Consider the following 20,373-nt stretch of genomic DNA (forward strand, 5'->3'; position numbering starts at 1 on the left):
TGTGAATTAAGTCATGACCATATTGGCGCCTCTGATCAGGTGTCTTATTTTGAAGGTGTTATCAGAACCAGAGTAGGAACTAACTGCCAGTCTCACAGTCCATAAAGTCACCAGAAAGCCTTATTATTAGTTTTTAAATTCCTCATGGGTGATTTATCATGGGGTAAAAATGGAATGGGGCATTTTAAAAAGATTCCCCATAGCCCTTTAAACCCAAGTCATTAGTTTTTTCCTGATCTATGAAAACTTAACAATGGGGTTTTAGTTTTCACTTAGAAAAAAATAAATTCAAACCATATATGAGTTTATTTGGTAAAACTTTCACTAAGTTATATTTCTCAAGTATAAAGATTAGTGTCCTTCAGAAGAGACAAATTCTTTATATTATGGTTTCTTTTCTTATTTTATTCAACGATTGTATTATAATGCTTCCCGAAAATGAAAAGCCCCCCTTTAAGTTTGAGGTTAAAGCTTACTTGCCAGGAGGGAATATTTTCTTTTTAAAGATTTATTTATTTGTTTGAGAGAGAGAGTGGGGGATGGAGGGGTAGAGGGAGAGAGAGAATCTCAAGTAGACTCCATGCTGAGCTTGGAGCCTGACACGGGGCTCGATCCCATGACCCTGAGATCATGACCTGAGTCAAAATCAAGAGTTGGAAGCTTAACCAATTGCGCCACTGAGGTGCCCCTAGGGGAAATATTTCTTAATTCATTGTGATTAGAGAACTCTGACAATGTGCAAAAGTCCAATCCGAGTACAGCAGTGGAGTCTAGGACCTTCATTCCCTGGTCTAGTAAACTCGCAAAAAGATCGGGAATGGAAGAAGATGGAGTGTCAGGTATAGTGTTGAAAATAAAGGAAAACTTCCTTGGACTAAATAATTTCTTTAAAGTAAAGCAAGGCATAAGTGAAAAGATCCTAAACTAGAATTCAGAAGTCTTGTGTCCCAGTATGTAACACATCCCAGTATATGTGACACGTCCCTTGATGTGTCCCAGTATGTAACGTTAGGCAGAATATTCTAGAGACACCATTCTGATACATAGGAAAAATAGATGTAGCCAGTAGGTGTAAGCAACATAGGATTATGTTTATTCTTTTTTTATTATGTTAATCATCATACATTACATCATTAGTTTTTGATGTAGTGTTCCATGATTCATTGTTTGTGTATAAGGTGGTTTAGGACCACTGTGATGTTGCTCAGTAGAAGGCACATTCTATACCACCACTGCCTCAGTGTTGTTCCTTGACCATAATAGGCCTGCCACTCCTGGGCTCAGGGCCCATACACACTGGTTGCTCCTTCAACTGAAAACCAAACCAGTCCCCGACTAATCTGCACTGCTCACTCCCTTCAGTTCTTTGCTGAGTGTCATCTTCAGATTGAGGCCCCCCAACCTCTCCATTTAAACTTAATCAAACCCTCCATAATATCCTTTGTAGTTTCATTTAGTAGCATTCATCACCATCTAATATCTAATGCATATTTGTCTCCCACCACCAAAAAGGAATGTAAGTTTCAAGAAGGTTAGGATCTGCCTATTTTTAATTGTACTGCTGTATCCCTACTATTAGAATTGTTGATGGCACATGTAAGGTGTTCAATAAATACTTGAAATATATGAGAGAAAGTAGGTATCTTGATTCTATAATTTCCCACTTAAATTATTGGCATGTGAATTAGAATTGTCATGTTAATTAGCTTTAAGAGATAATTCTTATTTTATTTCAGGTTTAAGATGCTTTTAAAATTTAATTTCTTATCTTTTCTTGTAGCCTCACCTACTTACATTTATCTTTTCCAAAGGATTTATTTATTTTAGAGTATGTATGCGAGCAGGGCGGGGAGGGGCAGAAGCAGAGGGAGAGAGAGAGAATCTTAAGTAGGCTCCACACTCAGTGTCGAGCCCAACGTGGGGCTCAGTCTCATGACCCTGAGATCATGACTTGAGCCGAAGTCAAGAGTTGGACGCCTGACTGACTGAGCCACCCAGGTGCCCCTCACCTTCTTACATTTAAATAGAAAGTCTCCAGTGTTGGTGTGCCTTTAAATTAGTCATATTTCATTTGGAGTCATTCTGGGGAGAAAGCATATTGAACATATAAGAAGTATGTTGAGGGGAGGTGAATTCTCAAAAATATTTAATGGTTGGAAAACATTGCCTTTCACTAATACGAACAGGCTCATGTGTGAACGAGATTTGCATCTTACTGTCCATTGGTTCTGTTCTGCTCAGTCTTACTCTATTTGTAATATGAGAGTCTTTTAAAAATTGTAGTTGCTGGGCTTTGCTATTTCTAGATTGATAATCAGTAGTTTAGACCACTTGGTGTCACTCGCCTTCCACATAAATCCTATTATTGTCTTTCATCTAACTGGTAGTTAACTCCCTAAAACTCTGGCTTTCATTCTTAAACTCTCTTGAGTAAAAGAAACATGTAGTACCTTCCATGTACAGCCTTTTGTTCTAAATTCATAGTCGGGGAGATACATGTGTGTAAGTCACAATCCTTATCCATTCTGGAGTCTTATGAGAAGATAAGCATGTGCAGGAAGATCTCTGATGCAAGAAAGCATGTAATGTTGTATGAAGGGGATTCACAGCAGCCATGGATGTTCAGAGGATTCATTCATTCATCACATAATTATTATGCAAGGTTATTTCTTATGCTCATAGAGTCTTAAAAGTCTAGGGGGAGAGACAATTATATTGAATATTTAACAATCAGAAATAAAAGTTCTAAGGGGATACAAGAAAGAGATCAACTTTGCCCAGGAGGCTTTATGGAGGAGGTATCAGTCTGAGAGAGAGGGGCTTGGTAGAGGTCGAGACATTCGGGGTGAGCTTTCAGGATGAGGTAGATTTTGACCAGTGGAGAAAAGTTGAAGATGGAATGAATAAAGCTATGAAAATGCAAATGCAGAGGACATACTCTGGAAACAAATGGCCCATTTGGCCAAAGCATAGGAAAGAGTTGGGGTATGAACAGAAATTATAGAATGGAAGGCTGGCCCTGGAGCCATAAAGGCTCAGCGAGGCACCCAGACTATCTGTGATAAAAACAGATGCTGGTGATGCATTCTCCCGCACGCGTGGCTCTGTGAGTTAGGCAATTGTGGGGGCCTGGGAACTTCTTGTTTCTAGCTCTGTTGTTTGTCTGCAAAAAAATGCTTTTGAGAAAGAGCATGTCTAGAAAGTATCATGTAAGAAATGAATGCTTAGTGTAGAAAATGTTGGAAAATGGGGGCAAGGTGTGAAGAAAATAAAAGTCACTTAGAATTCCACATCCTGACATAATCACTGTTAACACCAATATCTTCTTCCATTTTTTTCTATTTATACTCTTTCTTTTTCTCCCCCTCTCATCAAAGTTTAGAATTATAGGCCCTATACACATCCTGATTTTTTTCACTAACACGTTCTGAAGATTTCCCTCTGGCAAAAGAGGTGGTGGTGTTTTTGTTGTTAAAACATAGTATCACAAGATGACTTATTTAGCTCTTTTCCTGGTGTTGAGCACATCGATTGCTTCTACTTTTTTGCTGTGCTAAATAACTCACGTGGATAGTAGCCTAAATTTACATCGGACACTCTTCTAAGCACTACATATATTAACTCATTTAATCCTCACAATAGCACAGGGGTACAATGTGCTGTTCGGATTCCTGGTTTACAGGCAAGGGAAGCACAGAGAGGCTAAGCAACTTGCTCAAGTAATTCCATGGAAAGGGGTAGAGCCGACCAGATCCTCGTCTGCTTTGGAAAAACTGGGTCCGAAATGGAAACATTAAGGAGATACTCATTTATAATATAATAATTACCTATAATATTTACAACCTATAAATATATTTAATGTGTAATATGTAATTTATATATATATATATATATGTATGGAAGTTGTTTTGGAGTAAGGTATAGATCTTCCTTCATTCTCACAAAGATTCTAATGTTCACTTGGAAAGTGAGTTTATAACCTAGTCAGTGGATCTCTAACTAGTGACTGTTTTCTCGAGGGTTTGGATATCCAAGGGACTGATCTCCTGAGAATGTCCTGCTGAGCAACAGCTCCTCCAGTACTTATACACAGACACTAAGATCCCTACGAAAATATAGTTCTGGGTTCTAGAGCTGTGTTGCATCATGTATGTAGTGAATTGCATTGTACAACTTTGTTGGGGTGGGCTCTGCTTTTATTTCTGGAGCCGGTGGATTTGATGAAGCTAAGCATCTTACCTGTATTAGCATCCCTTCCTTAGCTAGTTTAATTATGGTCAGTGTAACGAGTATCAGAGGGTCAGTTGCTGATTCTTGGGAAGACCTAAAACTTGTAGATCTTTTGGTAAAATGAACACTGAAAACTTTCTATTCCTGTGTCTTTTGATAGTTTGATTCACAATTTCCTTGGGTTGCTTGGTGACTTCCCCTTCATAAAACACTATGAGTAGAATGGAGGGGGTCTAGGAAAGAGGGGAATTGTTCCATTTTACAAAAAAATGATATCTCTGAGACTCCTGTTCTATACCATGTGGTACAAAACAGACCGTGGTATGACATGCTTCTATCTAAACTCCTTCATCCTCATACTTAATGGTGCTGCTGGGCACAAAGGAAACGAATCCTGTTAGTGGAATGAGTCCATCGCTATGTAAATAACCCCTGGGAGGAAAGGCATCTCTTGCTTCCATAAGGCTTATCAAACCCTTTCTGGAATGAGAGCAGGCAAAGAACTGTGAAGACATGATATACTCAGGGAACATTCTGAAAGCCAGGACAGCAGTGGGAAGAGGTGGGGAGAGTCAGATTGTTTAAATGGCGGGCCACCTGAGGTGGTGGTCCAAAGGGCCCATCCGTGAGTAAGTGAAGGGCTAGGGGCAGAGGAGAGAAGGTGCCTGAGACTGTCCCTATTTTCTTATTATTTGGCCCAGGATAGAGACTGAGTACTTGTCTATAGCTACAAAACAAAACAGAACAAAACAAAAAGGAAGAAGAGAAACTTTTGAATCCAATGTGAGGATTTCATAATCATTCCTTTTTTTCTTGCTAATGTTTGCTTTTACATAATAACAAATCTGTTTATGTCTGCAAAGGATTAGCTGTGGACCCTACTTCTGGAGCAAAACTCAGACAAGGACTTGCTAAATCTTCTAAAAAAGATTAACTCCTAGAGGCCAGGTAAGAAAAAAAAAATTAACCTCTAATCCAGGTGTTCCTGATCATCGAATGTGCAAGATACAGTTAGTAAGCCTTTAAGAGAATGAATCCATAGCAGGCAAACCAAAGAGAAATTTGGATAAGCCTTCAGTTGGGTTAATAAACTGTGTGCTCTTGAAACCTACTCTTTTGTTAAACGTATAGTTTGAAAATGATATTCAGCCTCTGACTGGACTTAACAGGAAAGGGGAATGCGTCCTCATTTTGCCCTGAAAGCTACCACTGTGTCCCTTTTTCCAAACACATTTCCCCCAAAAGGGACCGTTCCCTGAGATAGATACGAATATCAGAGCTGCTGTGGAGACTTTTTTCTTGATATTGTGAATAGTTTGTTAAAACAATTAAAAATGTAAAGATGCCTACATTATTTAACTTTCTCAGTGTGGAAACAATGAAGTTCTAAAGTAAATGCCTTTTGTTGTTTTCAGACTGTCTCCCTTTAACTCATCAGCCTGGATGGCTGTGTACCCAGGAATGCCACCTAAGGGGAAGGAAAGGCGGACAGCTGTTTATAAGCCCATGATTCTTCTTGAGACATAATGGAGAACAAGTAAAAACCAGATTCACCTTTTCTTCTTCATTACTCTCTTTAAAATTTTCAAAACAATATTAAACAACACATCAACCTGTATGTCAGTGGTTGACTTTTTTAATTACATTTAATAGGTTTTTAAAGAAATGTTGCTTTGATGTTAGAACCTTTTAGGAAAACAGTCTTTGGAGTTTTACTTACTAGCGTTATTTACTTAACTAGGAAAATAGTGTTTTACCTAGCTTCAGTCTACATAGTGTGAAATCCCATTTTTGATATTTGCTTCTAATGAACCTTAATCAGTAAGTGCTCCTATTTTAAGTGTCCATCTGTATACCATGAGGAGTCGTCTCAGACCAGTGCCAGTCGACCAGACCAGTTGTCTCAGACCAGGGGAAACACTGCCGTGGAGGAACAGTTACAAAAACCCTCCCCTCCTGTGGGAAGGGTGCTCTTAAGTGGACTCAGGCTATTTATTTATCATGGCTGAATCAGAAGCCAGCTGGTCATTCCACCACTGGTTTATATGGCTCTGTTCCTTTTCTTTGCTGTCCTCAGGGTGAATAAACTCTCTTTGTAGAGTCCTTTATACTTAGGCTTTTTTCATGTAAGAACTTTTTTTTTTTTTTGACCTCAAGGAATTTCAATTAGGAATTAAGCCATTTTTCCTGTCTAAATTTAAGTAAGAGAATCCCAACCTACTCCCACTTGTAATGCCCCAAACACAACACCTGAAACTCTTAGGATCTGTATTTTGGGGATCTAATGCTGTTTTATGCTCAGGGAAATCAGGTATGTGTCCTGGAATGGACTGAAGACTACTAAGCCATATAAAAGTATTTGTGGAAGCTTCTATGAATGGATCTTGGGAGATTTTGCTAAGGTGAGCCAGTACTCTCCCTCTCCTCGTGCTCTGGCAGATCACCTTCTCTCGGAGAGGTAAGAGCAGATAGAGGAACAGAGGTAGGCATCCCAGTGGATTCCTACTTCATGAAGAGGTAACCTTTATCCCTTTGTCTCATTTCCTACCCCCAGGTTAAACTGTACATTAAGGCTCTACCACGTCAGTTCCACATACTACAGCCAAGCCCCAGGCCACTTGTCTGCTGCCCGTCATGGTCCTCGGCATCACTGGTAAGGGCTGTGGGCCACGGTTTCTCACATCGGCCAATAGGCTTCTTTGATGGGCAGAGGTACTCAAGGCTTCCTTCTCTCCACCCACCCCCACCCTCATTAGAGGTGAAACAAAAACAGGTTTGTCAGATTCAAGGGGTTATAATAGTTTCTGAAGAAATCCCAATAAGGAATAGGCAAATTTCTAATTTGTATAAAAAATTAATGGTCAGGACCATTATAAAACTGGAACATCGTAGCCCAGGGTAGACTAAACTCCAGTGGCCAGTACTCTGACATACACATCAGAAATAAATTACATAATATTATGGAAAGATCCAAATGTTCTATCAGTAGTTTTTAGAAATAAATTAATAGCGCTAGGAACTTAAGCATATGAGCTTCCACCTTAAATCCTAATTTACTCAAAAAAAAAAAAAAAAGGTAGTTCCTAATAGATGCTGAATAGAAGTCAGAATAGTAGTTTCTGTGGGGGAAGTAATGACCAGGAGGGGGCATGAGGGAGCTGGGTAGGGAGCTGGAAATGTTTTAATCTCCATCTGCATGGTTACACGGGTGTAGTTGTATATAAAAATCAGTCAAGTCAAGTATGCAGGATTTGTAGAGTTTATTATATGTAAGATATATCTTCATATAGAAAGCCTCTAAACACAAAAGACAAAGGAGCTTTAAAAAAAGGTTAGGTTTTATATTTTTAAAACTCATTAGATACCAAATTCAAGACATAGATTATAGTTACATTGTAAATGTTAACCTTTTTGAATAAAACTAATATTGACTTAAATGATGAATTTAAAATGCATTTATTGGTGATTAAAAATAATAAAGCAGAGTAGTATCTTAAGCCAGACAGAGCAAAGAAAATTCTTGTTTAATATATATATATATATTTAAATTCCAGTAATATTTTCTTAAATTCCTGTTAAAAAATATAATCAATATTAAAGTCAGCAAAATGCTTTTTTTGACTGACGCCTGGATTATTTTACCACTTAACCTGGTTACACAGTGATTTTTTTTTTTTCTGTCAGATGTAACTGACAACCAGTTTAGTCTTTAAGATAAATGAAGTGATAACTCACATTGTAGCATCTTGTGGAAAATATTCAAACTACATTTAAAATGCTTTATTAAAATGGAGACGTCTATTATTCCACAAGAAATTGTTTCTGTAAAACTACAGGTTGGCTATGGCAATAGTAACTAAACTACATCCAACCCTGAAGGTAGAAAAATCCCTGAAAAGAAATACACAGCCTAGTTATAATATGCAATATAAAGGTTATTTTCTTATTGTAAAAATTCTCCCATTTTGGAGAAATCCAAACCTTTCCATAGTTCCCTTACTAGGCAGTGCCACATAAAATTAGTTAACATTATTATGATCATGGCTTACGATTAAATTCAATTTGACAAACACGTATATATAGCAGCCCTCGTTTGGATGACGGTTATGACAATATTTGCAGTTCCATTAAAGAATACTTATTAAATTTGGTACAAAGCATGAACACTCAGGACAGATTGGCACAATACATGCAGTTCGAGAACTCTTCTCATCTCAAGCCAGTCATCACTGAATAAGCCATATTCCCAGTCCTGCTTTCCAAATCTTTCCTTGTATTATTATAACTGACGTTTAAAATGCTTCTTAAAACACCTTTCAGAATAAGAAAAGTACGCTTTAAAAACCAGTCATCTGAATGCATGATGGAAATGAGGCAGGATGGCAGAGCCAGTGCCGGCTGGGAAAACATGGGGGATGGGAGGAAGGGGGAGCTGGCCCAGGCTCATGGTGCTCATGGCTAGTGAGGGATCTTGTTGCTGCTGCCCCAGACAGCCTAACCTGTGGGGCAGAGACTCCCCAGGCCCCAGGGTGAGAGTGCTAGTCCCAAAGGCATTTTGGGTAGCAGGCGGGGGCAGCTGCCAGAAGCCCAACAGGGGGGAAATGTCCAAAGAGGCAGGTATTGTGAGGTTCACAGCATCCGCAGGTAGCTCCTTGGGCAGGTTTACTTTACCAGCACTTCCCTTAGCCAGATCAAAACCTGGGGTGAGCTTGTGAGGTGACTGAGGCTCTTGCAGAGGCAAGTCCTCAAGCAAATTGATATTGCAAAATCCTTTCGTATCTGTTTTGAGGGGCAGGCTTGCAAGTGGGGAGTATGAGGTAGAACTGGTGTTGTACTTGTGATTCTGGAGGGGCGGGGGAGGAGAGCTAGGAGCGGTTACAGGGTGGAGGGGGGCCAGGGGCTCTGGCAGCGGTTGTACAGGCTGGGAGGTCTGATCCGAGGGGTTGTGGGGGTGGCTGTGTACCTCAGCTGGCAAGCTACTTGCAAGCCCGTTCTGTGCAGGAGCTCCTAGAGGGAAAGGAGACAACGGGGCAGCCTTCAACTGAAACTGGGGCGAGATGGAGTGGAAGGTGCTCAGAAGGTCTCCAGCCTGCAGGCTCTCTTTCATCAGCTCCTGTGAGTGTGTCTTCTTGGTGTGTCGAGTGAGGTGGTCTTTGCGCCCGAATCTCTGGGCACAAAACTGGCACAGGAAGTCCTTGCAGCCTGTGTGGACCACCAGGTGGCGCCGCACGTCCTTCCGGGTGTAGAAGCATCTCTCGCAGTGGTCGCACTGGTGCTTCTTCTCCTTGGTTCCGCCGGGGGGCTTTTCCTCCGCATGGGCTTTGAGGTGGTCCAGCAGCACTTCTGTGCTCCCTAGCTCCAGGGCACAGACCCCGCAGGTGAGGTCGCCGCTGCTGGCCGCATGGAGGGCCAGGTGCCTCTTGTAGCCCAGCATGGTGTTGTACTTCTTCCCACACTCCTCACACCCGAAGGCCATCTTGTTGGGGTCATGAGTCTGGAGGTGGTTCTTTAGGTGGTCTTTCCGGTTGAATGTCTTCTCACAGTGGGCACACTGGTGAGATTTCTGGGGGGAATGGGTAGCCATGTGCCTAGGAGCAGAAGGAAAAATTTCATAATAGACTCCGTTTTGTCAATAGTCAAATGTGTGGGGATGATAGGAAAATGTTAATAGCTTTCTCTAGGTGCTGGCATAAGAGATTTTCATTTAAAAAATAGCTTTTCTGTGTTTTCCAGATTCTACAGATACAGAACGGTATAATTAAAAAAAAAAAGGCACTACACTAAAGGTCTGATTTTCATACCTGTAAAAAAATATTCTTTGAGAACATAGTTTCCTCATCTATACAAATATTTCTAAACATTTTTTAAATGTGATTTTCAAGAAGGCTCTTTGGAAGTTACTGAATTTTCAAAAATGACCCAATTTACCTTCTACACAGAACCCCATGCCCCCCTCACACCCCCTTCCCAGATTTTAGGTTATTGGTCCTAAGTATAATTCCTGCTTGGTCTTTACTGCGGCGAAAAGTTCAGGCCACGGAGAGAACACTGAAAAATGTTTCCTTATTCTCAGCGTTCACTTAGACCCAGAACGCCACCCGCCACCTGGGCCTGGGCCTGAGCTGCATGCCTATGAGAGCCTGGCGCTTCAGGCTTGGTTCCTCTAGTTAGTGTTGTTCTATCAGCTCTCATGTCAGAGGTGTGCAGCCCCTGGCTCCAGAGGGCTTAAAGACAGAATACCTAAAAGAGTTAACTGTCGAAGTGGATGTGAAGCAACCCATGTTGTACCTGCAAGCCACAAGCTGTAATTACGGATGCTGTTTTGGAAGGAAAACTAACATACAGGACTTGGCATTTTATATGATACACTTTATTAAAATGGACCTTTTTCAAGTTTTAAGGATGACTAAAGTTTTCATTGAACTTGGGATTTAAAACCAGCAGTTTAGATTTTAGGAAATCTGTGGAACTACAACAGAATTGGAACTGTGATGGTTTTCCAGAACTGATCTGTGCTTCACAAATATAAAACGGGTATTCTGAAATTTCAGATCAACTAGGATGATTATGGCTTGTCCCGGAAGCTCAAAGAAAAACTTTCAACTGTTGTAGCAGCTTAGCCCTCCTAGAAAAAGTCCTTTGGAATTACCAGTGAAATTACCAGTGACCTTCAGGAAGTAGGCTGGATCTTGAAGAACTGGAGATGGGGCTGCATGCCTCTGAGAGGCAATTGAACTTGTGGCTTTGGATACAAAAGAATTTCTAACAACTCATTTCTGTAAGAAAAGGATTTAAGTCAAAAGTGTACTAATCATACCTTTCACCCAACCTTCTGCCCTAGATTCCTTTTTTTTTTTTTTCCTAAAGATTTTACTTATTTGACAGAGACACAGCGAGAGAGGGAACACAAGCAGGGGAGTGGGGGAGGGAGAAGCAGGCCTCCTGCTGAGCAGGGAGCCAATGCGGGGCCCGATCCCAGGACCCTGGGACCATGACCTGAGCCGAAGGTAGACACTTAACGACTGAGCCACCCAGGCGCCCCTTCTGCCCTAGATTCCTGATCCTTTTCTGGAGGTAGAATTGGTAAGGGGTCTACAGTAGCCAGTTCAAAAATATAAAGATGAGTTGTCATTTTCTTAAAAATAAAGCAAAACCTCTCTCTGCCTCTCTCCCTTAAAAAAAAACAAAAAATGAGCTGACAATGCGCATGGGACAGGAAGACAAGGCAGTTGCACCCCCCGCTCCACGACGCCGGAGCTCAGCATACACACGGGTGTGTACCATGGTACGAACAATGTGGGGGGACGGGAGCCAGTGCACGAGGCATCTGAGAGATGGGAACAGATGCTGGGGCCCTGAGTTCCACATGTACTGAAATACACTGCAGCCAGGGTTTTCCAAGCCTAGTTAGAGGGCAAACAACCCCATTCCTATACAAGCTATCCATAGATCCACCATCAGGAATAGAGGTGAGGGGGCAGCCATTTACAAACTTGGCATTTAAACAATTTTCGATTTGGTTCAGCACTAGTGAGTAGGGCCCCCAGAGCTTTGCCCTGGCTCTTCTATTCCTGCCTCCCTTGTTTTCTTTGTGGAGGACTGTGATCTGATTCAATTCCATTTATTGCCCGTGGACAGACCAATGCCAAGTTAACAACTCTGGACTGTCCTACTCGTGACTACCTCAGCTCTCCTTGAGCAACAATAGCACTTTCCACGTTGTACCAGCTGCCATTCCTCTGAATTTTTGACTCTCTCCTTTGCCTGGCATCCAGTTCTTCCCCCTTTCAATTGATCCCTGACTCCTGCAATAGCCCCAATCTAGAACGTGATCAGCTTAGAGCTGAAATTACTTCCACCTCTGGTTTCCTTCCCTCAACTTCTCTTCTTGCCTCACAACCCTAGAAACCACCGGTCTCAGTCTGTGTGTCCACCAGCGCCAAGTGCGGCACCTGGGCTGTGCCAGTGACCTCAGAGTTGCTCAGGGCTGCCTGCTGACGTGAAGACTTCCAACCGGCCTTGCCAAATCAGCTCTCCTTCTTGCCTTTGGCTGTTTCCACCTGCTTTCCCTGCTCGCTGTGCTGGGGCCCGCGTTCTCTTCTCTAGTGAAGCAAGTTATTTTCTCCTACCTCTGCTTATAAAATGGAGCTTATGGTGCAACTGAGGGAAATGGGAGGGAATGCTGCCCGTTGTAAAGTCTAAACACCAAAAGCCAAGAGCATCCGCACCACCGCGCCCCGCGTCCATCCCGTCTCAGACCCACCGCTTCAGGCCCAGAGGCAATGCCGGGCTGGTGGCCGCTGTGGGGCAGGTGCTTCTTGTAGAAAGCGCGCTGCTGCCCACCTGTTTCGGCCTCACTTCACACCCTTCCCTGGGCAAGTTGTCTCCCTTACTCGGAGCCACCACCTCCCAGACAGATTGCCCAAGACCTCTTCTCTGCGCTCTACTCCAGTAATCCCGCCTAATTCCTGCCACTCCAGCCATCTGTTCGCTCCACTGTCTTCGGCACATACTTCTCTCCTATCCGGGTCTCGGCCCTCATTCACCGCCCGCACGGCCTCACCACCGGCTGACTGCGGCAAGCTCCGCGTTCGCGTTCGGCGCTGGGGCCGGAATTACCGCGGCCGCAGAAGCAGCTGGTTGCAAAACAGGAAGGCTTTGCAACAAAATCGGTGCACACAGTAGGCACTCAATACTTACATATTTATGGCAACTAAATGTTGGCCTATGTACAGAACCCATTTGAATTTTAAAATACCTGTGCGTTTATAGGCTTATTTTAAAAAACTAGATCATATTGCAATTATCTATGACCGTGGTATTCTAAAGGGCCAGGAGCATAATTTGATCTTTTTAAAAACTTACAGGTGCCTTCCTCCAAGGGCACTCCAAGATTTAATAATAATGTGGTCCATGTTAATACCACTCAGAGGGAAATCCTCTCCAGCCGAATTTTTACTCTCACCTGTGGTAGTCTGAAGGTTGCAGCTCTGAAGTTCACATCATGAAGATGAAAGGCAAATGACAGATTTCCCTTAACCAGGCATCCAAAGCAGCACATAGTAGTGGGGATTCTGCGTGTGGACCACATACACAGCACACAACATTCATGCTCAACTACCGTTCTCAAGACTAGTGCACAACTGAGGGATGTTATATAGGTTTTGTCTTTTCTAGGATATAAAAACCTTTGGAGGCAGAAGCTACAACTCATATTCATTACCCTCGTGGAAGTGAGCACCTAACCGTCATTCAAGAAATAATTCAGACTACTTTTTTTTTTTTTTAAAGGACTGGTCTGCTAAAACAGTACTTTCTACTCTTCTGCGTATCATGGATGCCTTCGAAAATCCAGTCAAATGCATATCCTCAACACCTGTATACCCAACAGAATTCTACTTGTTAGGCTGGACAGACTGCTCCTAAGGTGAGAAAAGGCTCCACAAGCTGACACTTGGGAGATGTTCCTTCTCTCCATCCTCACTGTCAGGACCTGGACTGTTAACTCATACTTCACATCCATCTACTTGCCTCCTCTCTTCTCTAAATTACTGTGAACCATCTCTCTAACATCCCAGTCAAAATCCTGTTTTTCACTACTTAGACTCAGTAGGATAAATAAACCCTTTAGGACAGCAGAGAAGGCCTGTTAGGAGCGGCTTCCTTTTTTTGCCTCCAGTCTGAGCTTCCCCAGAACCTCCTCTGTGTCCACCTTCTGGTCATTCTTTACGTCACAGCCTGAGACTACCTGTCTGAGAAGCCCTGACAGCGCTCCTCCAAGTCACGGACAACAGCTCCCTCCACCTGCGTAGCTCTGTCAAAGAACTTATGTTGCATTTTAATTGTGTTTGCATGACTCTCTGTCCAGCATGGGTCTTTTCATCTTGTCTGTTTTTATGCCTGGCATATCGCAGGACCCTGGGAAATACTTGCTGAAAGAATGAACTGACGCTACATGCAAAACTGGCACAGAAAACCACAGTGAACAGTGGCGTGTTAAGGGCTAACGTGCATCTGCATCCTGCATCCCTTTTCCCTTGCGGTGTCTGGCCAGAGGGCTAGCTGAGCCATTTAAAGGTATGTGTAAAAGTGCATACCTTTTCTAGAGCCTCTCACCTCATTAATTTATATCTGGAAATGAAGGCTTTGCCACAGTCTGGCTGCAAGCACTTGTAAGGTCGCTCCCTGGAGTGGGAATAATTGTGGATAGTGAACTTCTCCAGGGTGAGGAACGTCTTGCCACATAATTGGCAGGGATAGGTGGCCATGGGCTTTACTTCTCACACCTTCCTTTTCAGATGCGCTGACCAAATGCTGTGCCATTTAGGCACAAATGGAGGGACGGTCCTGAGCACATGAGCGGAGCCACGGTGGCCTGAGCTCCAGAGCAGGGGAGAGGCCGCGCCGTGGGCCTGGCCTGGATCTACCCAGATATGGGCCTCTCAGTTACCATGAGCCTTGCTTCCTGCTTTCCCACATCCCAATTTATATATGCAGTCTCGGGCTGGGAGGACAATGCCGGAGGCACAGGTGAGGCTCCAGAGGCAGAAAGGTGATCTGCATCACTAGCGCGGGCGCATGTTCTGGGTCACGAGACGGTCTGTGGAGAGAAGAGGAACAGAGGAACAGTTTTCTTGTATTAGCCGTTTGAAAACAGTGCTCTTCCTCTCCTCCCAGTTCAGCATCAACCACCCAGAACCAGCACGCTTCTTTAAATGGGTCCAGTGCAGCACCCACGTCCCCTCCTCCCCATGCGCTCCCACAGGTCTCTGTGCACTCAAGTCCTAAGGGGTGAGGAGGCCGGCACGGTGTTTGGACGGGACACGAAGCACACTTTCCCTTCCCCAGAGACCGCTATTTCCATAGACACGGTATTAGCTACTTCAGATCATGACTTCAGGTCAGTGGGAGACTCAGTCGGCCAAGTCAAAGAAAAAAAAATAACTCCCCTGTGCATTTGAGTGTTTTACTGCTATGGAAACAAAAATCATCTCTGCTTATTCAAACCGTGGGCTATTTGTCTTCGCTTGTTGTTAGCACAACATACACTGTTTATCACACCTGTTTAAACTTCCACAGGATGAGATGAAATAATTTGTATACATCCAAGTTAATTTGTTTGCAAGGTTACTAGGCTGAAGGTCTCAACTCTAGAATGCCAACAAAATGTGAATAAAGCTAGTTTAGCTCGCTGATGTGGGGCCTGCGGAGGGGAGACAAAATATTCCCACGGAAACAATAGTGGCTCAGGCTGCGGTCAGAGGCGTAGGTAGCATCTTCTAGTGAACTGTTCTCCTAATCTCTTCCCCTCTGCTTTATGGGGACATTTCCTCATTCCCCAGCCCCACCCTGGAGGGCCAACTACTTGTTCGCAGGCCACTTCCAGAAGGTGGGCCTGCTGCCTTCTCAACCTCAACCTGTCTCAAACCAAAACTGTCACCACCCTTCCAACCCAGGCCAGGTCCCCAAAGCCAGGCCCTTCTGCTACTACCGGCGGACCATCATGTGAGGAGGCGGACGTCACAGGCGGTCCTGAACAACGCAGTAAAACCCTGACTACCTAGAATCCTGTGCTTTTCTAGAGAGAGTAATTCTCAGGCAAGTGGATACTAACCTTTCAAGTGCCAATACTTAAAAAAAATTAGAGTACTATACGTTTACATTAAACACCCTGGGGTAGCTTTTGTTTGCAGACCAGCCTTTTCTGAGCTTTGCCAAGGAAGCTGAGCCTGGGGCGGTAAAGGGACCAATCACAGCAGGTCTTCAAGTGCCTGTTTCCTGCAGGCATTCATTGACCGCCCAGTCTTTAGAGTTGCTCTTTATTGTTAAAAGTTAATTTTTACTTACCTTTTCACAGTTACTTTCAGATCGGAAAGCTGGAGCCTAGCTAGGTGAAATTTTATTGTAATAACAGTGGAAGCCTCTTTAAACATGCCGGCTCACAGCACATGTACACAGAGAAACCGACTTTCCTTTTCTAATGGGCAAAAGCTTCAGCAAACTTCCTGTGTTCCTCATCAACTAGCTCAGATGCTTTTAGTGTCTGGTCAGAGCTCACGAGGAGCCAGCACCAGGCAGATACCCCTCACCGAGGTGCCCCACCTGCCTGGAACCCTCACAGCCAACGTGCGTACTTTGACCGGAAGCTTCAGCACTGATCTAAAGCTGGGGACATGGGTGTTCTCAGCCAGCATCTTGGCACCAAAACCTTCCTTCTGAGGGCAGCACACACAAACCTTGTTCCTCTGTCACCAAGTGTGACTTGAATCGAGCCCCTCTCCCCCAGCTCCTTGTGCCCTCACAGTATTGCCGTTCACGCCCGAGGCCCTCCTCTGGGGCATCTCCAACAACTGTGGCCACAGACAAAATGACTCCTTCCAGGAATGCTATCCCGTGTGGCCGAGTTTTTGCTGCCAGGTCTCATGATGTGTCCTACTTCTCATCCAGCCCAAGTCTGGCCGTAACACTGGCCCAGCTATAAAAGCCATAGAATTTACCGTCATCATTAAATATACGCATTCACTTGAAATTGCTGTGTTCTCTCCAGGTCTATCAAAAAAGATTAAAATGTACACAGAGTATAAAGTTTGAAGTTCATCTTTTCCTCGTTCTCATTATAGCTAAACTCAAAATAGCACCAGTCCCTCAGGAGAAGGGCTGGCTTGGCTGGGGGGGCAGGGTTTCTCTCCCTTCCACCAATCCCCTGCAGAGACACTTCTTTCAGCTTTGCTCACTAAATTCATTCTCCCCACTCTTGCTTTATGAGAGATGACCAGTATGTCCCAGAGAACTTTCTGTGATGACAGAAATGTCACATACATGGCGGCTACGAAACACTCAAAATGTGACACCGAGAAATTGAAATTTTGTTAACATAGCCCCATGTGGCTGGTGGTTGCCATACCAGGTAGCACAGCTCCATTTCCTGCTCAAGGTTCTGCTTCCCTTCCCTGCTCAAGGTTCTGCTTCCCTTCCCTTCAGGCCCAACTGTGCTGCTGATTCACCCTCAGTGTTTCCCTGAAGTGTGGGAGGGTATATGTAGAACAAGTGTCTTGTTCTATGAATACCCTGGAAAGATTCCCCAGTTCAGATTCTAGCCTGCCCATTTGTTCGCTACATCTTGGGTGTGTTTCCTCATTTGTGACACCACCTGATGCATATAATGGGCTGTTGGGGACAACCAACGGGAACAACAGGGATCGGAAATACGCGGGAATCTAAAAGCACACCACACAAATATAGGTTGTTTATGAAACACTGAGATTAAAAGTAGAAGCCATCAGCTGCACAAGTGGCCCAGGGTTCAAGCGGCTCCGCTATGGATACGAGAGAAAAACACACGTTCTCTCCCTCTACATAACCCGCCATCCATATTCACAGTGGGAGGAACACACATGCTCGCACATGCAGAAAAGACCTATGACTCTGCAGGTAAAAATTAGTATTCTTTCTCAACAGATACCAACTCTGGCTGACAGCTTACCAACACACCAAGAATACAAAGGAAAAGTAAAATCTATTCAATTTAGACTTGAAAAAAAAAAAAGTACCTGTCCTTCAGCACTAAATAAAATTTTCCCAGATCCACTTTCCAGCCACTTCCCTAGATTCCAAAGTCCAACAGTCATGGACATCACTACCTACATTTTCCTTGGCTTGGCCCTTCAAAGATGGTAGGTATATAATCAGGGATTTTTAGACATGGCATGTTTTATTAAACGTGACACACATTTCCTACCTGTGTTCCCCATGGAACTTTCAAAGAACAAATGTCACTTAAACATTTTTATACATATTTAACTTATTTCATGAATGTCTTTTCCCAACACTCTGTGTGTTAAATCACCTAGGCCAACACTAAGTGCAAAGTTGATCCTTAAATGTTGAACTGAATTAATTATACGATAATGAACACTCCTTAATTTCTTCAGGAAGCCTTTTTTAAAGACGAATTCAAATTCACAAATGGTTTTAATGTTTCAGTCACCATAACTGTATTTCATTAATGTGGACCTTCAAATATAAATATTTACACTGTTTTCATGATGTTATCACAAACTCCTATAAAAATAGTCTTTCTCAACAGACTATAAATTCATTGTGGCTGGGGATCAAAGCTCAGCTATTTTTAAAAAAATAAACCGTGTGGCTAATACAACGTCCCCCATCACCACGTACACGACCAGTACTGGCTGGCTGCCGCTGATTCCAATCTTTGGTTGAAACCTGATGCGCTTTCTGGCCACATCCTTAAAACAGACTCGTGATTAACTTTCTATTATCTGGCAAACCACCAACAATCCTAACAGAGAACTGACAAAGGGATGGTCCTGATGATAATCAGTCTATTCTGTGACTTGACATACAGATTACATTTGAGTCTTAAATATGGTAATTTTTCAACACCTGTCACCCTGGAGAGATAGTAAGTCTTCCCCCAAAACATCTCAGGACATAATTTTCAATCCTCTTGATTCTAAAAATACTGAGTGAGTGATACAGATCTGCCAGTATGCCAAAGAAGGCTTGTGCCATCTGCTTCATTCTGTTCATGCTGATTATTTTGGGGATGAGTGAGGATCAGATTGGAATAAGAACATATATATATGGCAACAGCTAGGAAAGACTGTGTTCCCTGAGAGCGGGTGGTATACGATGGTAGAGGTCAGAGCACAAGTGTAGTTCTAGGATGTCCCCAGTGCTGCGTAACACAATCAGCTAATGGGGGGCGACAAATGTTCTACAACATTCTCAAAATAAACTATGACTTCTGGCTTCTATTTCCATTGTGCCGAGTGACACAATGCAAGGCCCATTTCTGAGAGGAAACTGAATTTCCATTTTTAATCTTCCAACATGGGTACTCTGAGCTCTTTTTTTTACTCCATTCATCACCATTCTTTGTGGGTAAGAAGGTTCTGCTCCAAACATTTCCCTGTGTCTCATACTCCCATAACTTGGGATTGTCTTTATATAAATGTGTTAAAAATTTTATATAAATGTTTTTATAGAAATGTGTTAAAAACCAGTTTAACCAGTTTCTGTTTTCTTATACTCACAAAATATGAAACAGCCAATCATGAAGCAGGGTGGGTGGAAGTTCATGGCTTATTTGGCTCTAGGAGCCCTCTAGAGAGGGTGCTTCTCTTAGTATCAGTTCTTTGAAGGACTTTGGTAGCAAGTTTCTAACATCAACAGAAAAACTATCCAGAAACCTCAGCAAGATAAAATGATTCTCAGAACCTCTAGATAGTTATTTCTTATCATGCAAAAGCACTGTAAAATTTGGTAGGTATTGTATCTGAGCGAGTATGGCAGACGAGTGGGGGCTCAGTGTATGTCTAATCAGCAAAACAGGTGCTCACAGGGCAGGACTAACTTGGTTGAGGATAACAGATGTGAGGCCTTGATAAGTACCTTACCAGATGGCCGTGGCTAGGTTTTCACTCTTAACTTAGAGCAGGGGTTTGTAAGTGGCTGTGAATTCTCTGAAATTCTCTGCAAGATCAGGAGGCATGTATATTGGAGTTCTTAAGGGGAAAGGGACCAAAGCTTTCTTCAGATTTGCTAAGGATTCCAAGATTCAAACAGGTTAAAGGCCACTGACTTAGAGGAAAACAGGAAAAACAAAAAACAAACAAAAAAAAAAACCCAACCCTCTAGGTGCTCTTAACTCAGTGTGTTCACCAAGTCATTGAGATTTCCTAATCCACGGGCCATATACTTTGTGTCTTAATCACTGCACTTTATCAGGTTAGAGTAAAAGAAAAACCAAAAAAAGATTCTATAATTATGTCCTTCTGAAATTCAAGCAGTAAACAACTTGTACAAATTTCATTTCAAATATGACTGTTGCGGGGGGGGGGGCACCTGGCTGGCTCATGTCAGTATAGCACACGACTGTTGATCTCAGGGTCATGAGTATGAGCCCCACCGTGGTCACAGAGATTACATAAAAAATTTAAAACTTTAAAAAACAGGTTAAAAATTATGACTAGAGATGATAACTATCATGTAAGACAGGCCTACCTTCTGCCTAGAGGGCAGACTACCCTCAAAATCATAGGGGTTCATTTGTCAGCACCTTGAAAAATCTTTTATATGAAAAATGTCTGCATGTATTTGTCCTCAATAAAGTACTAA

At 43.0% G+C, this 20,373-nt stretch overlaps 2 protein-coding genes across 5 annotated transcripts in view; one reads left to right on the plus strand and one right to left on the minus strand.

Moving 5' to 3' along the window:
• ZC2HC1B (zinc finger C2HC-type containing 1B) overlaps positions 1-16,815 on the plus strand; it is a 53,983-nt gene extending 37,168 nt beyond the window's left edge. For both annotated transcript variants that reach the window (XM_025866274.2, XM_025866276.2), the window contains 7 exons: positions 5,094-5,178; positions 5,646-6,688; positions 6,785-6,883; positions 9,232-11,503; positions 13,522-13,657; positions 14,145-14,307; positions 14,529-16,815. In XM_025866274.2, coding sequence (XP_025722059.1) covers positions 5,094-5,164 — 71 coding nt within the window. In that variant the 3' untranslated portion in view covers positions 5,165-5,178; positions 5,646-6,688; positions 6,785-6,883; ... (2 more) ...; positions 14,145-14,307; positions 14,529-16,815. The remainder of the gene's footprint in view (positions 1-5,093; positions 5,179-5,645; positions 6,689-6,784; positions 6,884-9,231; positions 11,504-13,521; positions 13,658-14,144; positions 14,308-14,528) is intronic.
• Positions 7,480-14,817, minus strand: PLAGL1 (PLAG1 like zinc finger 1). Of its 3 annotated transcripts, none has more exons than XM_025866266.2 (2): positions 14,681-14,817; positions 7,480-9,818 (listed from the first exon to the last, which is right to left on the minus strand). In XM_025866266.2, exons 1-2 carry the CDS (start codon positions 14,707-14,709, stop codon positions 8,579-8,581), a joined length of 1,269 nt encoding a protein of 422 aa, XP_025722051.1. In that variant the 5' UTR covers positions 14,710-14,817; the 3' UTR covers positions 7,480-8,578. The 3 variants fall into 3 exon arrangements, with proteins under 3 accessions (XP_025722051.1, XP_025722047.1, XP_073750135.1); XM_025866262.2 differs by lacking the exon at positions 14,681-14,817 and adding an exon at positions 14,347-14,535; XM_073894034.1 differs by lacking the exon at positions 14,681-14,817 and adding an exon at positions 13,196-13,527.
• Positions 16,816-20,373: the final 3,558 nt, after the last annotated feature.

Source organism: Callorhinus ursinus, unplaced genomic scaffold (genome assembly GCF_003265705.2).
Source record: "Callorhinus ursinus isolate GAN/ISIS: 27379988/994484 unplaced genomic scaffold, GSC_fseal_2.0 scaffold6, whole genome shotgun sequence".
Classification (NCBI taxonomy): Eukaryota; Metazoa; Chordata; class Mammalia; order Carnivora; family Otariidae; genus Callorhinus; species Callorhinus ursinus.

Excerpts from the sequence above, each read along its gene's own strand:
- PLAGL1 (XM_025866262.2), bottom strand. The coding sequence starts at position 14,498 with ATGGCCACCTATCCCTGCCAATTATGTGGCAAGACGTTCCTCACCCTG. Across the intron at positions 9,819-14,346 it reads TCCAGATATAAATTAATGAG|GCACATGGCTACCCATTCCC; the intron begins GTGAGAGGCTCT and ends TTCTGCTCCTAG.